At 36.5% G+C, this 24159-nt stretch overlaps 1 protein-coding gene across 1 annotated transcript in view; it reads right to left on the bottom strand.

Moving 5' to 3' along the window:
* LOC121413303 (relaxin receptor 1-like) overlaps positions 1-24159 on the bottom strand; it is a 47122-nt gene that overhangs the window by 7251 nt on the left and 15712 nt on the right. Inside the window, exons 5-11 of the mRNA XM_041606084.1 lie at positions 19008-19079; positions 17502-17573; positions 14521-14592; positions 13964-14035; positions 13160-13389; positions 2127-2579; positions 631-798 (exon numbers count right to left, since the gene is read on the bottom strand). Of these exons, the coding sequence (XP_041462018.1) occupies positions 631-798; positions 2127-2579; positions 13160-13389; positions 13964-13995 (883 nt within the window). The 5' untranslated portion in view covers positions 13996-14035; positions 14521-14592; positions 17502-17573; positions 19008-19079. The remainder of the gene's footprint in view (positions 1-630; positions 799-2126; positions 2580-13159; positions 13390-13963; positions 14036-14520; positions 14593-17501; positions 17574-19007; positions 19080-24159) is intronic.

The raw sequence follows: 24159 nt of genomic DNA, 5'->3' as shown, positions 1-24159 counted from the left end.
TCGCTACTGTTATTGCACGATAAATGAAATAATTAAGCCTACCACGATGTATTACAGAATTACATGCACTGGTATTAAATGTTGCTATATTGCTATGAGGAAGTTCTTAAAATCCTCCTCGCGACTTTCAGAGGCATTTAGAAGAACACAGTAAATGTATTAAAAATAACCGTCAAATGACAAAGAACAGCTGGGATGTCCTTGTCGAAAAGTGGTGTACTGGAACAACATTTTCATCCTCAGTTTTGGAGCTGACGACAAACTTTCCAAATATAGTGTCGATTGTCCGGATACAAGCACTCAACTGCTGTTTGATTTAACAATTTTCGACAAAGACTTCTGTTTTTTTGTCATGGAGGATATTTGACAATGCATGTTCCATGTTCTTCGATCCTGTGTACGTCTACGTGCCAAAATTCCCCATGATCAATGAAATACCTATATACCAGAGGGCCATTTCACAAAGCTGTTGGTAAGTCAAGAGCGACTTTAAGAACGACTGGTGATTCTTTCTTTTTGGTAAATGATAATAATTATGTTCATCGGTGATTGCTTCGCGATTGAGAGATGTTTACCAGTCTTTCCTAAAGTTGCTCTTAACTTATACGAACAGCTTTATGAAACACCCACCTGAAATGACAAAATCACACAGTGAGACGACTTTGAGGATTGCTATTGGAAGCCAGCACAGGGAATCAGTAAGGATGATGAAGAAGAAACGCTTCGCATAGGCCATGTCTCCTTTCATACCACACTGTGCGGCCGCTCTTCTCGTTCTCCGAATGCTGACAAACATACCTGGCATGGAAAAAAAATCACTGTATTTCATTAAAGAAAAAAAAATCTTTTTAGGAAAGTGATGGAGAACTTGATGGTGTCATATATATTCTCTCAACACAGTGTGGCGGAACATGCTAACATGCGTCGTGGCCACCCGACGGCAAAGTGGCACCATAAAAGTAAATACCATCGAACTTCAGATAAGTAAGGAATCATCAAGCAAATAACTGTACTAGTAGGAGCATAACAAAAACTTATTTTAGTATACAAATAATCAAGGAGCTCCTGCACGTTTACAAGCGCGTGCATGCAGGGCCAAATAGCGAACGATGTGCGAGAAGAGCAAATGGATATACCGCACCGAGGTCCGCAGGACCGAGTGCGGTATATCTATTTGGCGATTCGAGCACAGATCGAGTTCATTATTTCAGTCCTCTATGCACAAGAATGCGTGCATTATTTGTTTTATACAACCCCCTCATCACCCATGTTACCGAGTTGCCCCGAATGCTATATATGATCTAAATTCTAGATTATTCTAGATAATTCCAGACCTCGCACTATCCTGCACTCTGACGTCAGAGTACAGGATAATACTTTTGGTATGGCGTACGTCAGAGTGCAGGATATTGCGTCTTGGATGCAATAGTGCAATTCGCTGAATATGTGATCCAATTTGGACCAATCAGATTATATAACATTCTTGGGAGTTGTATAATGAAGAATTAATCCTAATTCAAAGTTCCATCAGTGTTGTTTTGAGGGAACTCAATATGGCATGTCGTGTAAAAATAATGAAAAGTTGCGAGTTTTATTTGCGTTATGTTGAATGATTTTTAATTAAAAATTCCAAGTTTGTGATAGATTTGACATAATATTCAGAAAAATAATATATTTCACCCTTATCCTTTTTCTTTTTTCCCCTTGGTCTTGGGGGGGGGGGGGGGGTGGAGGAGAAAGAGCCTCCCCCCATCTGTACGCAAGTGCATACCATAATTTATATAGCCTACTCAATATCTGCGATTTTTCGGTATAATGCATACCTTAGAACATCTAAAAAGTTCAAACCTTCGTCCGAAAATTCCAATTTTCGAATCATGATTAATAAAAAAACAAATTTTGCCGATAATTGATCATGATTCAATGCCGTTCAATCAAATTGTCACCAAATTTAATTGCATAACATAATTCTAAAACTGCGATAGTCAAGTGTCCCCCTTCTATACGATGCCTTTTTTTTCTTTTCAGATCATGAATATCCTTGCTAGAGATGCATATTGAATAATCGTGTGCCCCCCCCCCCTCAGTACTCTCCCTCTTCCCAACATGAATATTGATTTACCTACCTGTGTATGACACAACGATGACAATGAAGGCAGTCGTATTTATCCCCAGGAACACGAAGGCTGAATATTCCCAGCCTTTCATTTTTGGTTCATGAAGATGAAGAGGGAAACAAACACCATTGCTTCCGTAAAAGTTACCGAAGTATGCCACGGGAATTATGGGCAGCACCGCAAGAATAGTCCCGATTATCCAAATAAAGATCAAAACGATCACCGCTCGCCTGGCTTTTATCCTCTGAAAGCTGTATGGGTAGACTATGATGAAGTACCGCTCAAGAGATATGAACATGAGAGTGAGGACCGAAACTTCACTCGAAAGCATCCCCAGAAGTCCAGATACCTTGCATGTAAGACTATTAGTCCATTCAAGCGCATGCTGGTTGTAGCTATCACGATATGTGACGTCATGGGTCCCGATGATGAGCAAATAGAGACCCATCAACAAATCGGCAGCTGTTAAATAGTAACAAAACAACAATGAATAGTGCAAAATATGATGGCCATACTAATTCTATTATCTTTTTCATTGTTAATCAAATTTTAAAGAAAGATTTGAAACAAATAGTTTAATATTTAAAGGACGAATCTACCCAACAAAAATTGATTTGAATAAAATTAGAAAAACCCAACAAGCACAAGACTGAAATTTTCATCAAAATTGGATGTAAATTAGGAAAGTTGTGACATTTTAAAATTTCATTACCAAGCTAATATATGCACACACTGGTCGGTATGCAAATGAGAAGACCGATGACGTCATCCACTCACCAGTTCTTTTGTATTTATAAAAAAATATGAAATATTCCATTTTTCTCATCACTATCAAATGAAACAACGATTAGTTCCTCCCTGAACAAGTGGAATTTGGTTCAGGCAAGTTTTTTGTCACTGAATTGTGCATATCATTCTGAAAAAATAAGTGAAACTTTAACATGTAACTTTTTTATTTTACATCCGATTTTGATGAAAATGTCAGCGTCATGCTAGTTTGATTTTTCTCTATTTATTCAAGTCAACATTTTTGGGGTGGACTTGACCTTTAAAAGCCCTCAGACTACGGCCTGAGGGTAAATAATGTCCACTTTGTAAGTTAAAATTGCCCAAATTTTGATATGAGGAGAACGCCTAAACTTTGGGAAGTGATACCATTGTACAATGTACAAAAATTGGGATGGAGTGACGAGCTCACAAAATTCATTGGCATAAATTGGATTGCATCGGCACAAGACAAGCACCTTTGGCACCAACTTGAGGAGGCCTTCGCCCTGCAGTGGGCTGAACATGGCTGATATGATGATGATGATGATGATGATGACAATTGTTTGGTTTATTTCCAACAATAGCGTGTTTACAATTTATTGTGATATGAATGATGGTGATACTATTGGAAATTAAATGAGAGTGGAAACAATATGCTTATAATGACATTAATCATAACAATTATGATAATGGCGATGATGAAAATAATATCTCAAAGTAATACTAATACTAAAGATGATGGAAAATATCACAATTCCAATGAACCTTTATCAACATTCCTGTTATTTTCTCATTTTTTCTTTTTTTCATTATTGCGCTTGCAAATAATTTCTGTCAACATTTGTTACCATGAACATTTATCCTCCTCAAATTGATCAACGTCCAAATCCCCTTGCAATTCATGTTAATTCTCTATAAGCTTCGCCTAGCCCTCAGAGCGATACTGTCTCATAGATTGGCAATTATCGTTTCGTCGTATTTTGTAATTTCTTTCTTGTGAGGATGGTATATTTTAAGATTATTGCACATCGACTCACTTCTAAAAGGAGCTTTTAGTCATAAATCAATTCCTCATGATGCCTTTGACAGTAATGTGTAGTGTGGGTGGGGAGGATTATTGTCCCCGATGCCACTTAACATACGAAATGACGGTACAAACAACTCGAAGTTGACTGACTTCCCATCTATTTCAGATATGAAAAGTCGTGACATATTGATCGTGATTATTTCTTATATTAGCCCATCATTGGCAAATGGAAAGACTGTATCCAAAACCCTTGTCAAAAGATCTCCTCTGAAATGAAAAGTGAAAGTAACAAGGGGAGTAGGTATTCCCGTTAACACAAATGCCACCAATTATTAGTAGATTCATCTTGAGTCGCTACTGAGAGATTACATGCCTAATGATAAGAGAACAGTCAGTAAATTGTTTTCCTTTCAAGACACGGTTTCCATTTTTGCAAGGAGGAGAAAGTGCAGAATTTGATCAAAATATCTATATTCTTTTTTTTTTAAATTAGTAAAATGCAAACTTGAAGGCCAAGATTTGTCTTTTATGTGATGCACAAATCTTAGCGACATTTCTTCTAACTGCTACTAACAAACAAATAAATAAACGAGGGAGGCCACATTACTTCACTATTTTTTCAAATGAAAGCACGATATAAAATACACATAACAGTTTGATGAAATTCTTGGGAGAAATAAAAATGAGAGAAATGCATTTAAGAAATGCAATTTTTGACGCCCCACGCAAGCACATACTTCATTGTAAATTTATATTTATTTCATAATTTCCATTTTAATTTTCAATATTTTCTTCAAAAAAGCAGTCTTTGGAATAACGTGTCTGCTGATGATTCAATCCACACGAAACGTCATTTTAAACTTCTCTTATAATTGTATTTCATTACATTGAATAAATCGAAATTTTTTTTTGATAAGCTGTAATCTAGGTGGAGGCTGCAACTGCGAGTTTTGTCTTTGTTGTCACAAATCTGGCAGTGCTACGCGAAACCTACACTATACGTCTGATGCGACAAGACTACGGAGAGTGGCTACATAGCACCCAATGTAGTCTCGCAGCAGCATCAGACGCATCGCTTACATTTAGCCTAACAAGAAAGACATATGTAACTCCACCTATACTGCAGGATAGGAACTTCTTTCACGCAGCCTTTTAAATCCATAACTTTGAGTTATTTTTTTTTCAATATTGTTGTCTTTTTGCTATGTTTTGGCGATCCAGCCTTACAGGTTTCTTATAACCTTCATGGAAAGCCATACAATGTATTTTATCATTTAATCACATTATTTGATGTTTCTTTGTATATTTATCCTATTTTGCGAAATAAGGATTGAATTGAATTAATCCCTTAAGTATTTATTCAATTACTTAGGCCTAATCATTTATTGATTTATTTACTTTCTTATTTTTGCTTGTAATTTCTGGATTTCTGAATCGAAACATTGATATCTTAACCAAGGTTAAGTTTTTGAAATGTCATAACCTAAAAAGTATATAGACCTAGTTCATGAAACCTGGACATAAGGGTATTCAGGTATTATTAAACACCCTGCCTGAGTTTCAGGTCATATGATAGGTCAAGGTCATTTAAGGTCAATGAACTTAGACCATGTTGCGGGACTCATTATCGAAATCTTAACCAAGGTTAAGTTTTTGAAATGTCATCATAACTTAGAAGAAAGTATATAAACTAGTTTATAAAACTTAGTCATAAGGGTGGTAGTGCATCTCTAAAGATCCTGTCTGAGTTTCAAGTCACATTACTATGGTCAAAGGTCATTTAAAGGTCAATAAACTTTGGCCATGCTGGGGTTATATGAGGAATTGTCATCATAACTTTAAAAGTTTATCAATCTAGTTCATGAAACTTGGCCATAGTGTTACATATAAGAATAATTGTAAAAGAATTTTAAAAGCAATTACATTCATCTATTAGTTATTTCCCTTTAAGGATAGCCAAGAATTGTAAAGAACATTCCAGGATGTCTTTTTATTATGCAGGCCTTGCCTATTTAAAGGCCAAGGAGTTTTATTGTTGAATAAGGAAAAGCCAAACAATAGAATTGTATTGGTAGTGGAAATGAATAGGCTTAGGTATTTTGTTTACACTGTTGATTTCAATGAGGTCATTCAAGAGTGTTCTGGATTTTGACTGCTCCCGAAAGGAGAAAGTTCTTTTGGAAGACAATTCTAGAAGCTTGTAGATTAGTCGAAATTTGAGAATGATCTAGAACACTTGTAATTAGTATAAAGCTGCAGATTTTTCAAGATGATCATCATCACATCATATTAGATCACTTGATCATCACATCATATGAGAGCAGGAGATCACATCACATCATATGAGATCACTTCACCAGATCAGATCAGAGCAGTTTATGCATCAATGAACTGTTTGCAGTTATTTTGAGAAATTATCAGTTCTCATCGAGATCATCAACATCATCAACCTGTTCAATGAACACGCTTCAACCCATGGATTGCTGAAATTGACTGTTAATCATCATCAACATCGTCTTCACGGACATTTCAACTCGTTGCAGTGACTCTTATTATTCATCGGACTTCAACATCAGTTTCATCATCGCCATCATTGTGAATTTTCGCCAGTCAACTGGGATTTTTATCATTTGGATTATTACTTGGATATAGCATCATCACTTCGGGATTTTATATCGGACACTTCAAGAGATTTATGTAAGATCATTATTTGTTTTATTTATGTATAATTATTTCCTGTAATAAAAAAAAGAGGAAATTAAACACAAAGAAGAAATTAAACACTTGTTATTTGTTGCAGTATCGTAACAAATAATTTTGGGGGCTTGTCCGGGAATCGAAAGCCAATTTGTACAAGCCAATTTGAAACTAAAAACAGTTGTCCGGGAAACGAAAACCAAATTTGAATAAGCCAATTTGAAATTAAAACCAGTTTTTCAGGAAACAAAAGCCAATTTGAATTGGAAACATTTTGGAAAGTTCTAGAATATGCTGTACTGTGTTATTACGTGCTTGTATTTGTGTATATTCACTATGGCTACATTTGATGTTGAAGAATTTCTTGCAATGACAGAATTGTCATATGATCATTTGAAGTCACTGAAGAAAGATGATTTGGTAACAGTTTGTGATCATTTGGGTGTATCTCTAGCCCCAGGTTTAAAGAAGGCAGAGATAATTGACTTGTTAGCTAGTCACATGAAGCTTACAGAGGAGCCTGAAACTTCTATCAATATGTCAGAGGATGCTCAGATCCAACTGGCAAACATTGAATTGGAAAAAGAGAGAATCAAACAAAACCTTGAAATGGAGAAAATAAACATTGAAAAGGAGAGAATGAGATTGGAGTACCAGTTAAAGTTGAAAGAAATGGAGTTAACTCATGCAAATACTAATACTAACTCTGTTAAAGATAAATCTCCCCAAGGCTTTGATGTGGCGAAGAACATTCGCCTTGTGCCAAAATTTGATGAAGAGGGAGTTGATACATATTTTGTGTCATTTGAAAAAGTGGCCAAGAGATTGAATTGGCCCGAGGAATACTGGACTCTTCTCCTTCAAAGTGTTTTTGTTGGAAAGGCTGCAAAAGTCTATTCTTCGCTCTCTGAAATGCAATCATGTGACTATGCTACAGTAAAAGAAACAATTCTCAATGCATATGAGTTAGTACCAGAAGCGTACAGACATAAATTTAGGAACATGCAAAGACAATCAGGCCAGACATATGTTGAATTTGCTAGGGAACAAGAAATGATGTTCGATAAGTGGTACAGATCACTGAAAGTTGACAAAGATTTTGTTCACCTTAGGGAAGTTGTCCTCCTAGAAGAATTCAAAAAGAGTCTTCCTTTTGGCATTAAATCTCACTTAGATGACCATAGAGTTACTGAAGTCAGTAAAGCAGCCATAGTAGCTGATGAATTTGAGGTCACACATAAAGGTAGTGGAGATAGGCCTCCTTTCAAGAATTATTGGAAAAAGAAAGGTAAAGGGTCATTTGAATCCCACAATAAACCTAGTGAGGGAAAATATGCAAGTAAGGATAAAGACGCTAACAAGAATCAGGCTAGTGGGGGCATAGAATCAACCAAAAGGTCTGAGAGTCGTAGTTCCAAAATTTGTACTCATTGTCATAAATCGGGACATTTGAAAGAATCATGTTGGAAATTGGTTGGAATGCCAACCAAAACTAAGAAAGACATGGGTTTTGTCAAGCAAACAAGTGTTCCCTCGATGGAGTTTGTTCCATCAGAGCCCAATCAAGATGTTGAGAGTGTTTCTCTGGTATTTGCTGATAAAGTCAAGCAGGTTGATGAAACTTTTAGAAGTTTTTTGCATGATGGTGAAGTATCCCCTTGTTCGACTGGTGCTGCTGGTAGGTCAGTGGTGATCCTTAGGGATACAGGGGCTGCACAGTCCCTGATGGTGCCAGGGGATTCGGCTCTTCCTCCGGAGAGTTCAGAGAATGCCAACGTCTTAGTTCAAGGTATTGGCCCAAATTTCATGTCGGTCCCTTTGCATAAGGTCGACTTAAAGTGTGACCTAGTTAGTGGTCCTGTGACTGTTGGTGTCGTTCCAGAATTACCCATGAAAGGTGTTGATTTCTTGTTAGGTAACGACTTGGCTGGAGATAAAGTTGTTGCATCTCCAGTGGTTTCGGAAAAGCCCGTTGAGGTAGCTGAAACTGAATTGTTGCAGGAAGATTTTCCAGGGATTTTCCCGGATTGTGTTGTTACTAGGTCTCAGACTCGTAGAGCTGAAAAGGATGATGCGGAATCTGCTGATGTAGAGGAGAGTACTGATGTCTGGTTAGCTGAAACCTTTTTCAAGGATTTGAATGGGGATAGTGTTGAAGGCTTTGTTGCTAACAATGGTAGTTTGTTTAGTAAATCCTCCCTTGTACAGGCACAACAGGCAGACCCAGAATTAAAAAGCTTGTCACAAAAAGCATGTTCTGAGGCTGAGGCTGATAAGGTTCCTGAGTGTTTTTATGTCAAAGATGACATTTTGATGAGGAAATGGAGACCTCCCGGAGACCAGCTGATGAAGATTGGTGTATAATTCACCAGGTTGTAGTTCCTCCTTGTTACCGCACAGATATTCTGAAAATGGCTCATGAGTTACCTATGGCAGGTCATGTCGGTATTCGGAAGACAGAAGATAGAATTATGAGGCATTTCTATTGGCCTAAGATGCACAAAGATGTTGTGCATTTCTGTAAGACATGTCATACATGTCAGATTATTGGTAAGGCACAGCCTTCTATCAAGCCTGCTCCATTAATACCCATTCCTGCATTTGATGAACCTTTTACTAGGGTTCTTGTTGATTGTGTCGGACCCTTACCCAGAACGAGGTCGGGTCACAGATTTCTCCTGACGATTATGGACTTGTCTACACGGTTTCCAGAGGCGATACCTTTGAGGAGTATCACTGCGAAGACAGTGGTGCAGGCGTTAGTGCAGTTTTTCACTAGGTACGGTCTGCCGAAGGAAATTCAATCTGATCAAGGGTCAAATTTCATGTCAGGAATATTTCAGCAAGTTATGAAGGAGTTGGGAATAAAGCAGATTAAGTCTTCTGCTTATCACCCACAGTCCCAAGGAGCGTTAGAACGCTATCATCAGACTTTGAAGACCATGATTAGGGCTTATTGTGAAGACTATCCCGATGACTGGGATAAAGGGATCTCATTCCTACTGTTTGCAACCAGGGATTCCCCGAATGAGTCCACAGGTTTCAGTCCATTTGAATTGGTCTATGGTCATGAGGTTAGGGGTCCTCTAAAGCTTATCAAAGAGAGGTTTATGGTTCAGGATGATGATGTAAACCTTCTAGACTATGTGTCAAAGTTTAGAGAAAGGCTCTCAAAAGCTTGTGATGTGGCTAAGGAACACTTGAAAGAGTCGCAGGGAAAAATGAAAGCTCATGCTGATAAAAATGCAAAAGAGCGAAGTTTCAAGCCTGGAGACAAAGTGTTAGTGTTGTTGCCTTTGCAAGGTGAGCCCTTGAAAGCTAGGTTTAGTGGTCCCTACATAGTCAAAAAGAAATTGAATGATGTCAACTATGTGATCAGTACCCCTGATCGAAGAAAGTCTCAAAGAGTTTGTCATGTAAACATGTTGAAAGAATACTTTGAGCGAGAGGCTAGTCAGCCAATAGGTACAACACAGGTCAAAGAAGAAGAAAAACATGTAAATGTACATGAAGAATGCTATGAAAAGACAGATAATGAATTGTCTTATACAGATGTATCTAAGAACGAACCATGTGGTGTAAAGTTATCTAACTCAGAGATGTTAGGAAACATGGATGAGGCATTAAAACACCTGCCTGAAGATCAAAGAAATGATATATCTGGCCTGTTAAGAGAATATGAGAATGTATGTAAAGACAAACCAGGTCGTACACCTTTAACTGTACATGATGTAGACGTAGGTGATGTAAGACCTATCAAACAGAATCCTTATAGGCTCAATCCAAGCAAGTTGGAAATGGTGAATAAGGAAATACAGTTTATGTTAGAAAATGACATAATCGAACCGAGTCAGAGTAGTTGGAGTTCTCCCATTGTAATGGTTCCAAAGCCAGACGGCTCTCAGAGATTTTGCATTGATTACCGAAAGGTAAATGCAGTAACTAAGACTGACTCGTATCCAATTCCTAGGTTAGAAGATTGTATTGATAGGGTTGGAAATTCTGCCTATATCATAAAGATAGACTTGCTTAAAGGATATTGGCAAGTGCCACTGACTGACCGAGCCAAAGAGATATCAGCCTTTGTCACACCTGAAGGCTTATTTCAATGCAAAGTCATGCCTTTTGGAATGAAAAATGCACCAGCAACCTTCCAAAGGTTGACAAATCAAGTGATTGCCGGACTTGACAATTGTGTCGTATACATAGACGACATCCTAGTATACAGTGATACTTGGAATGATCATCTGAATCATTTGCGAGCACTGTTTAACAGGCTGGACAAAGCCAATCTAGTAGTGAATCTGATGAAGAGTGAATTTGCCAAGGCAAAAGTCACATATCTTGGTCATGTGGTTGGTCAAGGGCAAGTGCTACCAAGAGAAGCCAAGATACAAGCTATCTTAGACTTCCCAATTCCCACAACGAAGAAAGAATTGCTCAGATTCTTAGGTATGAGTGGCTTCTACAGGAAATTTGTTCCAAATTACAGTACTGTGGTTAGTCCTCTGACAAACCTGCTGAAGGCAAAAGTGAAGTATGTTTGGTCTGACGAATGTCAAAGATCATTTGAGAAATTAAAGGCCATTTTGGTGAATGAGCCTATTTTGGCAGCTCCAAACTTCACAAAGCCGTTCAAAGTAGCTATTGATGCATGTGATGTTGGAGTAGGAGCAGTATTGCTCCAAGAAGATGAAGAAGGCATCGAAAAACCAGTGTGCTACTTCTCTAAGAAACTCAATCGGTTTCAAAAGAAATACTCAACTATTGAAAAAGAGGCCCTGAGTCTCGTACTAGCCCTTCAGCAGTTTGAGGTGTATCTAACCAATGGAGAGATTACAGTCTATACAGACCACAATCCTCTTGTGTTTTTGGAGAAATTCAAAACAAAGAATCAAAGACTGTACAGATGGAGCCTAATGCTCCAACCATTCCCTTTGAAAATTGTACACATAAAGGGAAAGAATAATGTAATTGCTGATGCTCTATCAAGAGTATAAAAAGTGAAATTATTCATGATTTTGACCAAGTATGTCATTTGAAGAAAACATCTTTGATGTTCATTTATTTTAACATGTTCGTTAAGTACTATATCTTTGTACACGATAACTGTAAATGATTTATCAAGATGACTTTGAACAGTTAAAAGAAAAAGTAATCTTAAAGAAACCTTTACTACGGTAAAGCTTTCTTTTCTCCGGTGGGGGAGGTGTTACATATAAGAATAATTGTAAAAGAATTTTAAAAGCAATTACATTCATCTATTAGTTATTTCCCTTTAAGGATAGCCAAGAATTGTAAAGAACATTCCAGGATGTCTTTTTATTATGCAGGCCTTGCCTATTTAAAGGCCAAGGAGTTTTATTGTTGAATAAGGAAAAGCCAAACAATAGAATTGTATTGGTAGTGGAAATGAATAGGCTTAGGTATTTTGTTTACACTGTTGATTTCAATGAGGTCATTCAAGAGTGTTCTGGATTTTGACTGCTCCTGAAAGGAGAAAGTTCTTTTGGAAGACAATTCTAGAAGCTTGTAGATTAGTCGAAATTTGAGAATGATCTAGAACACTTGTAATTAGTATAAAGCTGCAGATTTTTCAAGATGATCATCATCACATCATATTAGATCACTTGATCATCACATCATATGAGAGCAGGAGATCACATCACATCATATGAGATCACTTCACCAGATCAGATCAGAGCAGTTTATGCATCAATGAACTGTTTGCAGTTATTTTGAGAAATTATCAGTTCTCATCGAGATCATCAACATCATCAACCTGTTCAATGAACACGCTTCAACCCATGGATTGCTGAAATTGACTGTTAATCATCATCAACATCGTCTTCACGGACATTTCAACTCGTTGCAGTGACTCTTATTATTCATCGGACTTCAACATCAGTTTCATCATCGCCATCATTGTGAATTTTCGCCAGTCAACTGGGATTTTTATCATTTGGATTATTACTTGGATATAGCATCATCACTTCGGGATTTTATATCGGACACTTCAAGAGATTTATGTAAGATCATTATTTGTTTTATTTATGTATAATTATTTCCTGTAATAAAAAAAAGAGGAAATTAAACACAAAGAAGAAATTAAACACTTGTTATTTGTTGCAGTATCGTAACAATAGGAGCAACCATGTATCGCTGAATATCATGTGCGAGTTTCAGGTCACATGACCAAAAGGTCAATGGTCACTTAGGGTCCAGAAACTTCGGCCATGTTGGGAATATTTGAGGAATTGTCATAACTTTGACATTTTATGGATCTAGTTCATAAACGTGGACATAGGAGCAACCATGCATCTTTAAACAACAAAAAAGAACCTAGCTCGAATCATGAGAGAAGCCTATAAAATCAATTTCGGGCTGATATTTTACCTTGGAATAGTGAACTTTGAATGTAACAGCAAATGAATGGCAAGTGTAACAGTAAGAAAGAGAAACTCTGATAGTAAATTGAGAAAAAAGGATACCCGTGATTGATGTTTTTCTTTGTTTCGACCATTTTACATAAAAACGGAAACTGACTTACTGCACAGATTTATGACGACCACCGTATGTACTTTATTTTCAGCCTTCATGAAAGCACGGCTGACCAAGACGCCCAGATTACCCACGCTTGTGATGATACCTATCGTCCACACAAAAACTCGTAGAATCACGTTCTTGAGGAGATTTTCAAACGACGAGATACCATCGGATCGTGGGGTACAGGTTCGAACGTGAGGGGCGTAGCGACAGTACTCAAATTTTTCAAATTCTCTGTAATTTGTAAGGAAAAATGAAAACAAAAATAGGTCTATAAAGGATGAATAATTATGAAATCGGGGTATATTGCGACGTATGAACACTGTTTTTCTTCATAAGTAAGTTTTCTTTCCAGGACTACATATTTAAAAACATAAGAACGAAACGCTCGCCTTATCATTCCATTATTTATATTTCAGAAGGGTAAAATGACAAATTAATGATATAAATATCTATTACATGGATGTAACACAAAATAAACGACGACAATGATTTTCTTTCTGCAAGTTCATATTTCAACCATGAGAAGAAAATACTCTCTTTATAACTGCAATGCATTTCTTTTAACCAGGGGAAATAAAACCTTAACGATATAATACATCATAGCGTGAAACAGTAAATCAAAGACAACTAAGTTATCTTTCTACAACTTATTTCAAAACATTAGAACGAAATGCGCTCCATGATTTTCTAAAATGCATTGTTATTTCAAACCAGGGAAACCAAAACCTTAACGACATAATTCTTTAAGTCGTGGAACATAAAAATTAATGACAAATACAAAAAAATACGTGACGGAGGCACTTACACTTTCTCAAGACTCGTCAGACTGTCAAACATATCTAAGCTGATATTAGATATTGTAATTCCAGTAAGGTTTCTGCAGGGAGGCAAATCATAAAGTCAATTCAAAGAAGACAAAGCACATCGGCACGTGCATTTAGCGTTGGTGAAAACAAGGGGGGTTTCGATTTTTTCTTTTAACGTCAATACATAAAGAAATATCACGCTTTGAGACACTGTTATTACTTGTCGACCTAATACATGTTCAGAATGAAATTTGCCTCTTATTCCCTAGGTTATAAAAAAGTGACTGATTAAAAATGCGGAGGCGTTAGTGACTTTCACCATTCTATAAATAAAAAGGTATTCCTACAGTTTGACTTTTCAATTTATTTGGGGAGATTGCATACTGTCAACATACAAACTAAGATTCACCTAACCTTCTTCTGTTTAAGCTTGAGATGTCAATTAAATTTAGTCTAATGACAAATTATTTTGTGAGCGCATGTCCGTGATCAGAATAATGTATATATATATATATATATATATTCTGCCATACATCCGTGATAAAGTTATACTCACAAATCGATGAGACTGCTTAGGTAATTGAACAAGTCAGTATGGATCGAAGTTAAAGGATTATTCTGAAGACGCCTGCAATGAGAAAAAAATAGAAAATAATCCTACCAAACGTGCAAAATAGTATTAATGTTGGACGGTGCTCCTAAACCAACAATAAGAATACAAATCGTGCACATGACACTGCATGATATAACTGGACGAGTTGCAAAGCATGAGACAAAATTTAAACATCACATGCACATAATTTATGGATGACGTTGGGAAGTCGATCATGACATTAACCTTGGCGACAAGTTACTTTTATAATAAAAAGCAGACTAACTATCGTCGAGAAAAAATACCGGTGAAGGTTTGAAAAAAAATCTATCAAAGAATACAAGAGTTAAAGCCTTTCATTTGTGACGTAAAATCAAGCCGCATAAATTCCACATTCCGTTTTTTAATATGATGGTGATATCCTAAATAGAAGTGGCTGTGAAAAAATGAAGTTGGTGATAAATCCAACGCACAAATACAAGCATCTTTTTGAGGAAGTAGCATTTTTCTGAATTCATTTCACATGACCTACGGAGAAGGAGGTCTTGTACCAAGCTTTAACTGTAGCAATGTTTAACTTCGTTTTTTATTGCACTGAGCAGTGCTGAGATTTTCATTAAACCTTCCATGATATTTTTCACTGTTTTTCTGATTTCAGGAAAACCAACATTTCTTCAGGGTGAACTTTACCTTAGCGCGAATGCATAACAATGAAATATACACAAAAATAATTCATTAATAATTTCTATATGCCATAACAGAACTTAAATCAAAATTCAAACAAAATGGAACAATTAGTATGTCATTATACATGGACGATTTGTTATACCTCTACCTTTATGAAATTCTTTGAATATATATTAAAATAAAAATAAACGACATAATAGGAGCATAACAAGAAACTGACGTTTAATCGCGAAGCAATTTAAAAAAAAAAAAAAAATCAGTGTGACAATTGATTGCATATTCGCGCGTAATTGCTACTCTGCTTCTTCCAACAAAGCAGTAAACAAAAAGGGGGGGGGGGGTTGAATCATTGTGCTCTAGTTTATTTTTAAATCTGCATCAGATTTATAAGCGATTGTACATATGTTTTAAACAATATCCCCAACGCCCATTGAATGTGTAGTAGTAATAAAATACGATAAACTATTTGGTACGGCACAAGCATAATGAATATATTTGTAGAAACAATGTCATGCGCGCTGCCCTCGCTATACTGACAGAGCTAATTCGTTTACATAAAGACGTGTGTGTGCGTATTCCCAAAAGGACAACTTTAATCATTCTGTTTACAAGCATCTACACTACCAATAAAAGCACAGGAAATCAGTGCTGCTTTAAAAAAAAGACATAAATAATAATAAAAAAATCATACAAGGAAGAGATAAAAAGAAAAACACGAAGACAATGATGAAATCAAAGATCATATGACATTATATATATATACAAATACATCAAGGAGCATACGGAAGTACCCTGGAAACAAAAAAGCGCCAAGGACGCCCCATGAAAGTATAATTAAGTATTTACTGTGTTTCTGAACCCCAAAATACACTTTCGGAATAGGGTGACGCCACGAAGGAGGGGGGGGGGGGGGGCGCTAGCCACTATCATTATTCTAGTAATGAAAATAAATCAGAGAATATTAAAAAGAAAAAGAGGTAGCAAAAGGGGATTATGATCTACTCAAAAGTGCCGTACAAAACACGGATATCGTACGATATTTGTACGATTTCAGTAGTTATTTTTATGACTTTGTATTTGCCCGCCAAAAGACTAACTAATCCTACGATGACCGTAGCAAACCTTAAGTATATTGGCCCATATCAGTCCAATTTCAATCGGATCATAGTCTAACTCTGATTACGGGAAGCCAAACATGTCAAAATTGTATTTTTCCAATGTTAATCGTGGTCTTCCCTAATTTAAAAAAAGTGAATACAACTATTTTATTTATCCTATCAAGGCAGTAAAGAATGATGTGAGCATGAAACGAGCTTGGACCTGTAACATAATTTATGCAGCAATTGGCCATCCATATTCAAATCACAACTTTAGACCAAAGTTTTCATAAATGAAACCTGAATTCAGGGTATTATGCCTGTAATGTTATTTGCCAGTTGTTTATTTCTTTGATATTATACAATTAATGCACATTTATGAGTGTGTTATGACGATGCAGCACACTCGAGGGTATTTACAATTATGCGAAAGCAAGAGGCGCTTGCGCCGAGTGCTTTTGCATAATATTGTGAATGCCCGAGAGTTGCTCGCATCGTCACTAACATCACGAATCTTAAAATGTGCATTAATTGTTTTATAAAACGGGTCGGCAAAATGATTTTTTTCATGGAAATCTTGTTCAAATCCCTCCAACTTGTGTACGATCGCACAGACGAAGAGATCACAAGACTGTCAATTATGACATCACAGGCGTATCTACTATGCGCGCCTAAGTAAGCGCATCAAAATCCTAGCCATAGCCAGCCTCTTTTACTGAACGCGTATCAGTTTTTACGCGCTACTGGAACTAATGCTGCACAAAAATTGCACGGTGTTGCACAAAAAATGCACAGTGCTGCACGAAAAATGCACGACTGGAAGGTTGCGCATAATTAAAGCATGAACACGTGACTTGAATACGCACTCACCATTGGCTACATCCTTGAACCCGTTTTATAAAACAGTTTAACAATATAGTGTTGTAAAACCGCCCCAGATTGTCGTTTCAGGGATTGCAGGATTCAGTGACAGAATTGATAATGCCATGTAAAGGCCTTTGTCGGTTCTTCATATGATACTTTTTATCTCTGAGATGACACATTCCAAAGAATGTCAAAATTGAAAGAGAATATTTGATTAATTGAGAATGACCCATTAAATGATGCAATCAATATGCTTAACAAGTCAGATTGCAATCACTGCCTTCTGCCATTACTTACAGTATTTCAAGAATATGGAGATTATCGAAGATTCCATTTGGTAGGTGCCGAATCTGATTGTCGGAAAGGTCACTACATGGGTGGAAATGACAATAAAGCAAACAGTATTGTTATGGTACAAGTATCATTCGGCTGTGCTAGAGGAAGTGTGAGTTACGGAGAAGAGGACGAAGAAGAAGATGAAGGAATTAGGAGAAGAAGAAATAAAAAGAAGGAGGAGGAGAAAAGAAGGATAAGAAAACAAGGGGGAGGGAATGGAAAGAAAAGTAAGAATAAGAGGAGAAGCAGAAAAAAAGAGTTCAATTCAAAGTCACCACCAATGTCATCCTAAATTTTACGATCTAGAGAATATTCATTGCATGTTGTTTGTAAAACTCTCCTTTGGGATAGGATATAATTTCAGCTGCGTTCTAGCCTAGATACGTTAACATCTACCTTAGATTTCAATTTCCCCAGCGTGTATGGTTTCGGAACGTTATGTGATGTGGATTGGAACGTTTCCCTCTCCAGGGCCCTGAGAATCGGGGAAGCTGGGGGTGCTGTAGCAACTTCAAGATTCGCCTGCTGGGGTGCTGCGTGTATTATTCTTTATAAACAGCACCCCTGGAATTTGGCAGGTGTGACAAAATGGACCTCCCCCCTTGTTTTTCTTTGCTTGTCAAATTTTTCGGGACCAAAATGACCTTCATTCTGTAGTGAAACCCTTTTTTTTGGAGGAGGGGGGGGGGGGGGCTTGTCAAAATTTTCAGGACCTATACTCTAAAAAAAATCAGTCAAAAATGACTAGTTAATTGGGTCAGCTGGGTGCAACTGTTATTCTAGTCATATTTGACTATTTTCTAGTCATATTGTATTAGAAAAGAGTTATTTCTGACTAGAATATAATTATGTCAGAAATGTGAATATCAGTGATTGCCATATCAGTTGCTCCCAGCTGACTACTGGTCTAGTCAATTTGACTAATTTGTTTTAAGATATTAAATGACCTTCATTTTGCAGTGAAACCCTTTTTTTTGCCGTAAAATTTCTCGGGACTAAAATGATTTCTTTATTGCAGTAAAACCTTTATATCTTGTAAAATTACACCATCACTCTCTGTTATAAAATCGTTACCATGACACTCCCTTCAACAAGAGACGATATGCATGCATAGTATGCCCCACGTGACCCTTAGCTACAGGGCCCGTGGTAGAACAATACTTGATATTGAAAGGGCTACTGTGTACAAGGAACGAATAAATAGATATACATAAACCTGTTAAAAGATGTAAATAAAATGATAAAATAAATTCATTAAACAAAATTGTTATCATCTGTAGCTGATAACAAACTCTGCGGGGTTGAAAACCAATCGTTGTCGAGCATTTACAATCTACAAACTTTACTTCATGAACTTGTCTCAATTTTTCATTTACAAAAATCTCTTTGATTTATCTTAAATTCTAACAATCATCTTGGAAATAGAATAAAATGAAATACATGTATGCAACGTGGAATCGAACTCACATTTCAATCAAGGTTTGATGTGAAGAAAAGGAGTCCCGTTCAAGCGTTGAAATGCTGTTATTTTTCAGCACACTGTTCAAATGAAAAAAAGGGGGTAAAGGAAATGAAAAGTAACGTTTTCACTAAAATAAATCATTACTTTATGATTTCCGTAAAAGCAGGAAAAATGGATAAATGAAAACTTTTTTTTCAATTACTAAAACCAAATGAACGCCTAGGATATTCTTTCCCTTTGATTGATACAGTCCGGTGGATTGGATATATAATATTCATGACTAAAAAAAAAGGATTAAGTTTTGTGAAAAATAACATCACACAGAATTAACAAAGAAAAAGGCAAGTTCGTTCTTACGTCAACTTGAGTTTATTGAACGTAAAACAAATAATATACTGCGATAATTACATAAAGTGAATAAAATGTTTCGTATTTTCTCAGAAGTTTACAGATTATACTTTCTACTAGTCAGGTTTACTATGTTCATTTTTTCAAAATGGCCGCCAAAAACAGTTTTTTTGGACAATATCTCGGCAATGTATAATTTCTATTTCTCCAAAAAAATCCAGCATAATTACATAGCGAAACTGACTATACGTATTAACAGGGGCCGCGAAATGGTTTTGAAAGGGGAGGGGGCTGCCCATGCACATGGTTTTGGAAAGAAGTGTAGGGAAAGAGGCCCCCGCAGCCCCCCTCCCCACCCCCGTTTCTGCGGCCCCTGATTAACACATCACCAGGCAGGTTATATCTCACAAGCTTCTACGCAAATTATATCATCTTGAAGCATGAGAAAATTTGATTTTTTTTATTACCATGAAAGGTGAGCCAGCTGTGCGGATGGAACATCACAAAATCCCACCACTAGCCTTTGTTATTAGGTTCTAACCCCTTCTTCTATAAACATAGCTTGTACACATTTATATTTTGTATGACAAATGGATTTTCGTATTAATTCATTTTTTTTACAAAAATGTAGACATTTGTGAAATGGAAGGGGAAAATTGGTTATTTGAAATAAAAAAAACTACTTTATCTGTCACACCTTCATGTTTCTCTCATTTCCTGTTTTAGCTAATACCAGGGTGTATTTTTCGTTTAATATTGGGCGACCCGATGTCTGACAATCGCTATGAAAATATGAACCTAAAATTTTGATTCATGCATTATCATGCATAATACGGAAGATGTTAAATAGCCATCACCTTGACAAGATGGCGAATTATTATAGCTTGCCACGTTTCAATTTGACATGGCGAGATACGTTATCTAACCAAGTTGCCTTATAAAAAGTTCCCTGTCGACATTGCAAGATACGCCGTCTGACCAAGTTTTTGTCGACATGGTGAGATACTATATCTTACCAATCGACTCCAAAACAGCAGTTTGTCGTCGTGGGATAAAATGTCTCGCTGTGTCGACTTATCAAACGATTTCGCCATGGCAAGGTACGTAATCATGCCAAGTCGACTATTAAAGAATTGTTTGCCACCATGGTGAGATGCGTGGCGGACTTATATCTGGCCGTGCCATTGTATGAATTTTTAGAAGAACACTTGGCAATATATCTCGTCATGTTGCCCTAATAACGCTATTATGTCGACATGAAAAGGTATTGAAAAATATTTCGCCCCAAAATCAAGTTAACGGCACTTTAGGGCTTCCTTCATCATGTTTTTCTTTGTTGATATTTTGATCTTTCAAATTAAGATCGGACTTTCCATTTTCAATGGTCGTTCTGACTGGTCGTATTAAACGTAAAACAATATTCTATTCATCCAAAACAATTTCTTTACGATTGAAATGCTTTGCTTACGGAAAATGAAAATGTGCATTATAACATAAAAAATGGTTCCTAACATCTCTGTTTCTATTTTCCTGAATATAGGTACTCTATTAATATTTATTTTCCCACCTTCATTTTCTTCTTTGTATATCAATTTAAATCCCTGTCCCAATTTTTTTCTTCCAGATTATCATGATTATTGAAATATTTCATCCAGAAAATCTTAGGGCTTAATCTACGGCTTACATGAAGTGAGACTCCAACTCCTTTCCATATTTCTTTTGCAATTGCAATTACCACAGCGTACCACCAAACACATCTAGGCATTGCGGTAATGGGGGTGTTGATGCACTCTAAATTACAGGGATTTAAAATAAGTCCAGATGAACTGTAGTTAGGGACCAATCGATTTCTGGATTCAGTTTTAATCCTAAAGACTTAAATTTAAATCTCAAATGATTTAAATTCAAATCTTTCGAGATTTAAAAATGAATCATAAGGATTCAAACTAAATCCGGAATTCGATTGGTCCCTAACTACAGTCCATGTGGACATATTTTAAATCCATGTAATTTAGAGTGTGTGGATTGTTTGTTTTCTTTATGATATAGTATTCGTAATAAAGATAATGCACTGGATTATAGTGATACGATATAAAAGCTACCCACGAGTGCGGATCAAAACACTTTAGGGCTTCCTTTTGATCTTTCAAATTAAGATCGGACTTTTCATTTTCAATGGTCGTTCTGACTGGTCGTATTAAACGTAAAACAATATTCTATTCATCCAAAACAATTTCTTTACCCATTGAAATGATTTGCTTACGGAAAATGAAAATGGGCAGTATAACATAAAAAATGGTTCCTAACATCTCTGTTTCTATTTTCCTGAATATAGGTACTCTATTAATATTTATTTTCCCACCTTCATTTTCTTCTTTGTATATCAATTTAAATCCCTTTCCCCATTTTATTTTCTTCCAGATTATCATGATTATTGAAATATTTCATCCAGAAAATCTTAGGGCTTAATCTACGGCTTACATGAAGTAAGACTCCCACTCCTTTCCATATTTCTTTTTGTAATTGCAATTACCACAGCGTACCACCAAACACATCTAGGCATGGCGGTAATGGGGGTGTTAATGTGGATTGTTTTTTTCTCTATGATATAGTATTCGTAATAAAGATAATGCACTGGATTATAGTGATACGATATAAAAGCTACCCACGAGTGCGGATCAAAACACCAACCCTTATATACGCCAAGATACCTTGAACCCTGTTAAGTATACGCCCACACCAGCGTGGACTCACGCCCAATGCTTTGACCCTGTACATTATCAATAGGCAATGCCCTTGGGCAAAATGGCCTCTTTGAGAACTTTCCGCCTCGAAATTCCCCCACACTTTGCGCATAATATTCATTAACAGCTATTCCATATGGATATCAACCAACCTCTCCTTCGGCGATACTGCATAAGACGTACTAGTCGAATTTCTATTCCTCTGCGGGGCTCGTTTTTCCTTTTAGATGTGAATATGAATATAGATTTCGGAATTTTTCGTTATTTTCCATGGCCTTGCTACACAGCAGCTGCGATTAGGGGGAACATTCTTCCACACCATTAGGTCTACCAATTTAGTAAGTTTTGATGTTCAGGTTGCGGCATTATTACAACTTTTCTTTCTTTCTTTAAGGCCTAAAAACTTAAATGTTTTTTTAAATATCATTATTCAACAGAGTTCGATTTCAATTTTTCTCGTGCAATATGATGCAAAATGCTGGGAGGTTCATGGAAACTGCAATTTGGTGGTATCCTTGATTTTGCTATTTTACATTTATCTTGACGAAATCTTTAGTATCCGAGACTCATTTTATTTTTCATGTGTGAATAGTTGCCGATATCCACGTTAACAAACACATTTTGAAATACCACGCATCATTTTTTTAACGAGTTCGGAACTAAATAATTCACCATCAGCTCAGTGCTTGTTGAAAACATAGCTACGGAGACACCGTGTGTTATCTTGTCACTTATTTCATGTTACTTCAACGATAATTTGATTTACGTGTACTTTTGTTAACGCACAGCTCGGTGCAAATTAAACCATTTTCAATTCTTGTTTCTATTTTTACCAACGATCGATCGAAATGGATCGTGCCAACTTGAATATCATTAGATTTAAGCCTTTGTCATAACTCGAAGTGGTACGCTATATACTTTTGCTTGTAAAGTACTTTGATACCCATTCATTTCTTAATATTTTGCTCACGTAAATCCATGGATAAGGAGAATAAACAACCAAATGCGAATCGTGTAGGTAACTTTGTGGAGCCTTGACCTCATGATTTGTCAAACTGTTATTCATGCATTATTTAATGCTCCATGAATGATTTTCCATGGGTTTCTCATATCGTTTTTTGAACAAATTGAGTTGGGAGGTCTAATATTCTCTTTTTGCAATGCGTAATAAAGTAGTGTGTTTTTGTATGCAGTATATTTAAAGCGAGATTCGTTACTTTGATTAGTTATGTATTCAAAGTAAAGGTTGTTTTTTCGGTTGATTGATCTCAAAAAAGATTTAGTAATCCAAGGGTTGAGTGGAACCTTTTTGTAATTTGATTTTATTTTCTGTAAGTGGTAAAAGGAACGTGAGTTTCTATTCTATGAATAGGCCTAAATCGTGTCCAAAACTCCATGTGGAATCAGTTTGTTTAGCACTTTGCTTGTATAAGATAACACCCCCCCACACACATTATATTATTTTGGTCTCAATACGTAGGTGATATCTTTTGAAAGGGAAGGCTTCATAATACATTAAAGGTCTTATGTTATACAGTATAGGGCAACTTAAGAAACTAAACTGCCAATTTATTTATTGTAAAGTCGTCCTCTCATCACATAACATACCTTCATTTACAAATGCCATTCCGTCTATTAGCATTTCTTCTAATAACGATTTGGTCCAATAAACACTTAGTACAATCACCAGTTCGTAAATGACAATTTCGTCTCATAACCAGTTGGTCTAATAGCAATTTTCTTTACTGCATTCCTCTCGCCCGATCAACACTTGGTCCATTTAAATCAAATGGTGTATGGCCTGAATGGCTATTTGAACAGCTGGTTATTAGAGGAAATAGCGAGTGGACGAAATGTCAATTAGACCCGGGCCGTTGGATAGTGGACGAACTGATGGTAGACCAAATGAAAGTAGACGAGTTGGTAAATGGGCGAATAGGAATAACTCCAATTGGAAATAAACCCTTGGGAAGAGTCTGGGTCACACAGCCACTGGTTTTAAAGAGAAATTCCAGTAGTTGCAGTAAACACTGATTTCATGAGAAAGTCTGTAAAAAAGGCTTAA

The sequence above is a fragment of the Lytechinus variegatus genome, chromosome 1 (genome assembly GCF_018143015.1).
Source record: "Lytechinus variegatus isolate NC3 chromosome 1, Lvar_3.0, whole genome shotgun sequence".
Taxonomy (NCBI): domain Eukaryota; kingdom Metazoa; phylum Echinodermata; class Echinoidea; order Temnopleuroida; family Toxopneustidae; genus Lytechinus; species Lytechinus variegatus.
Note: the sequence above shows the minus strand (reverse complement) of the source record. Positions and strands in the feature narration are given on the sequence as shown.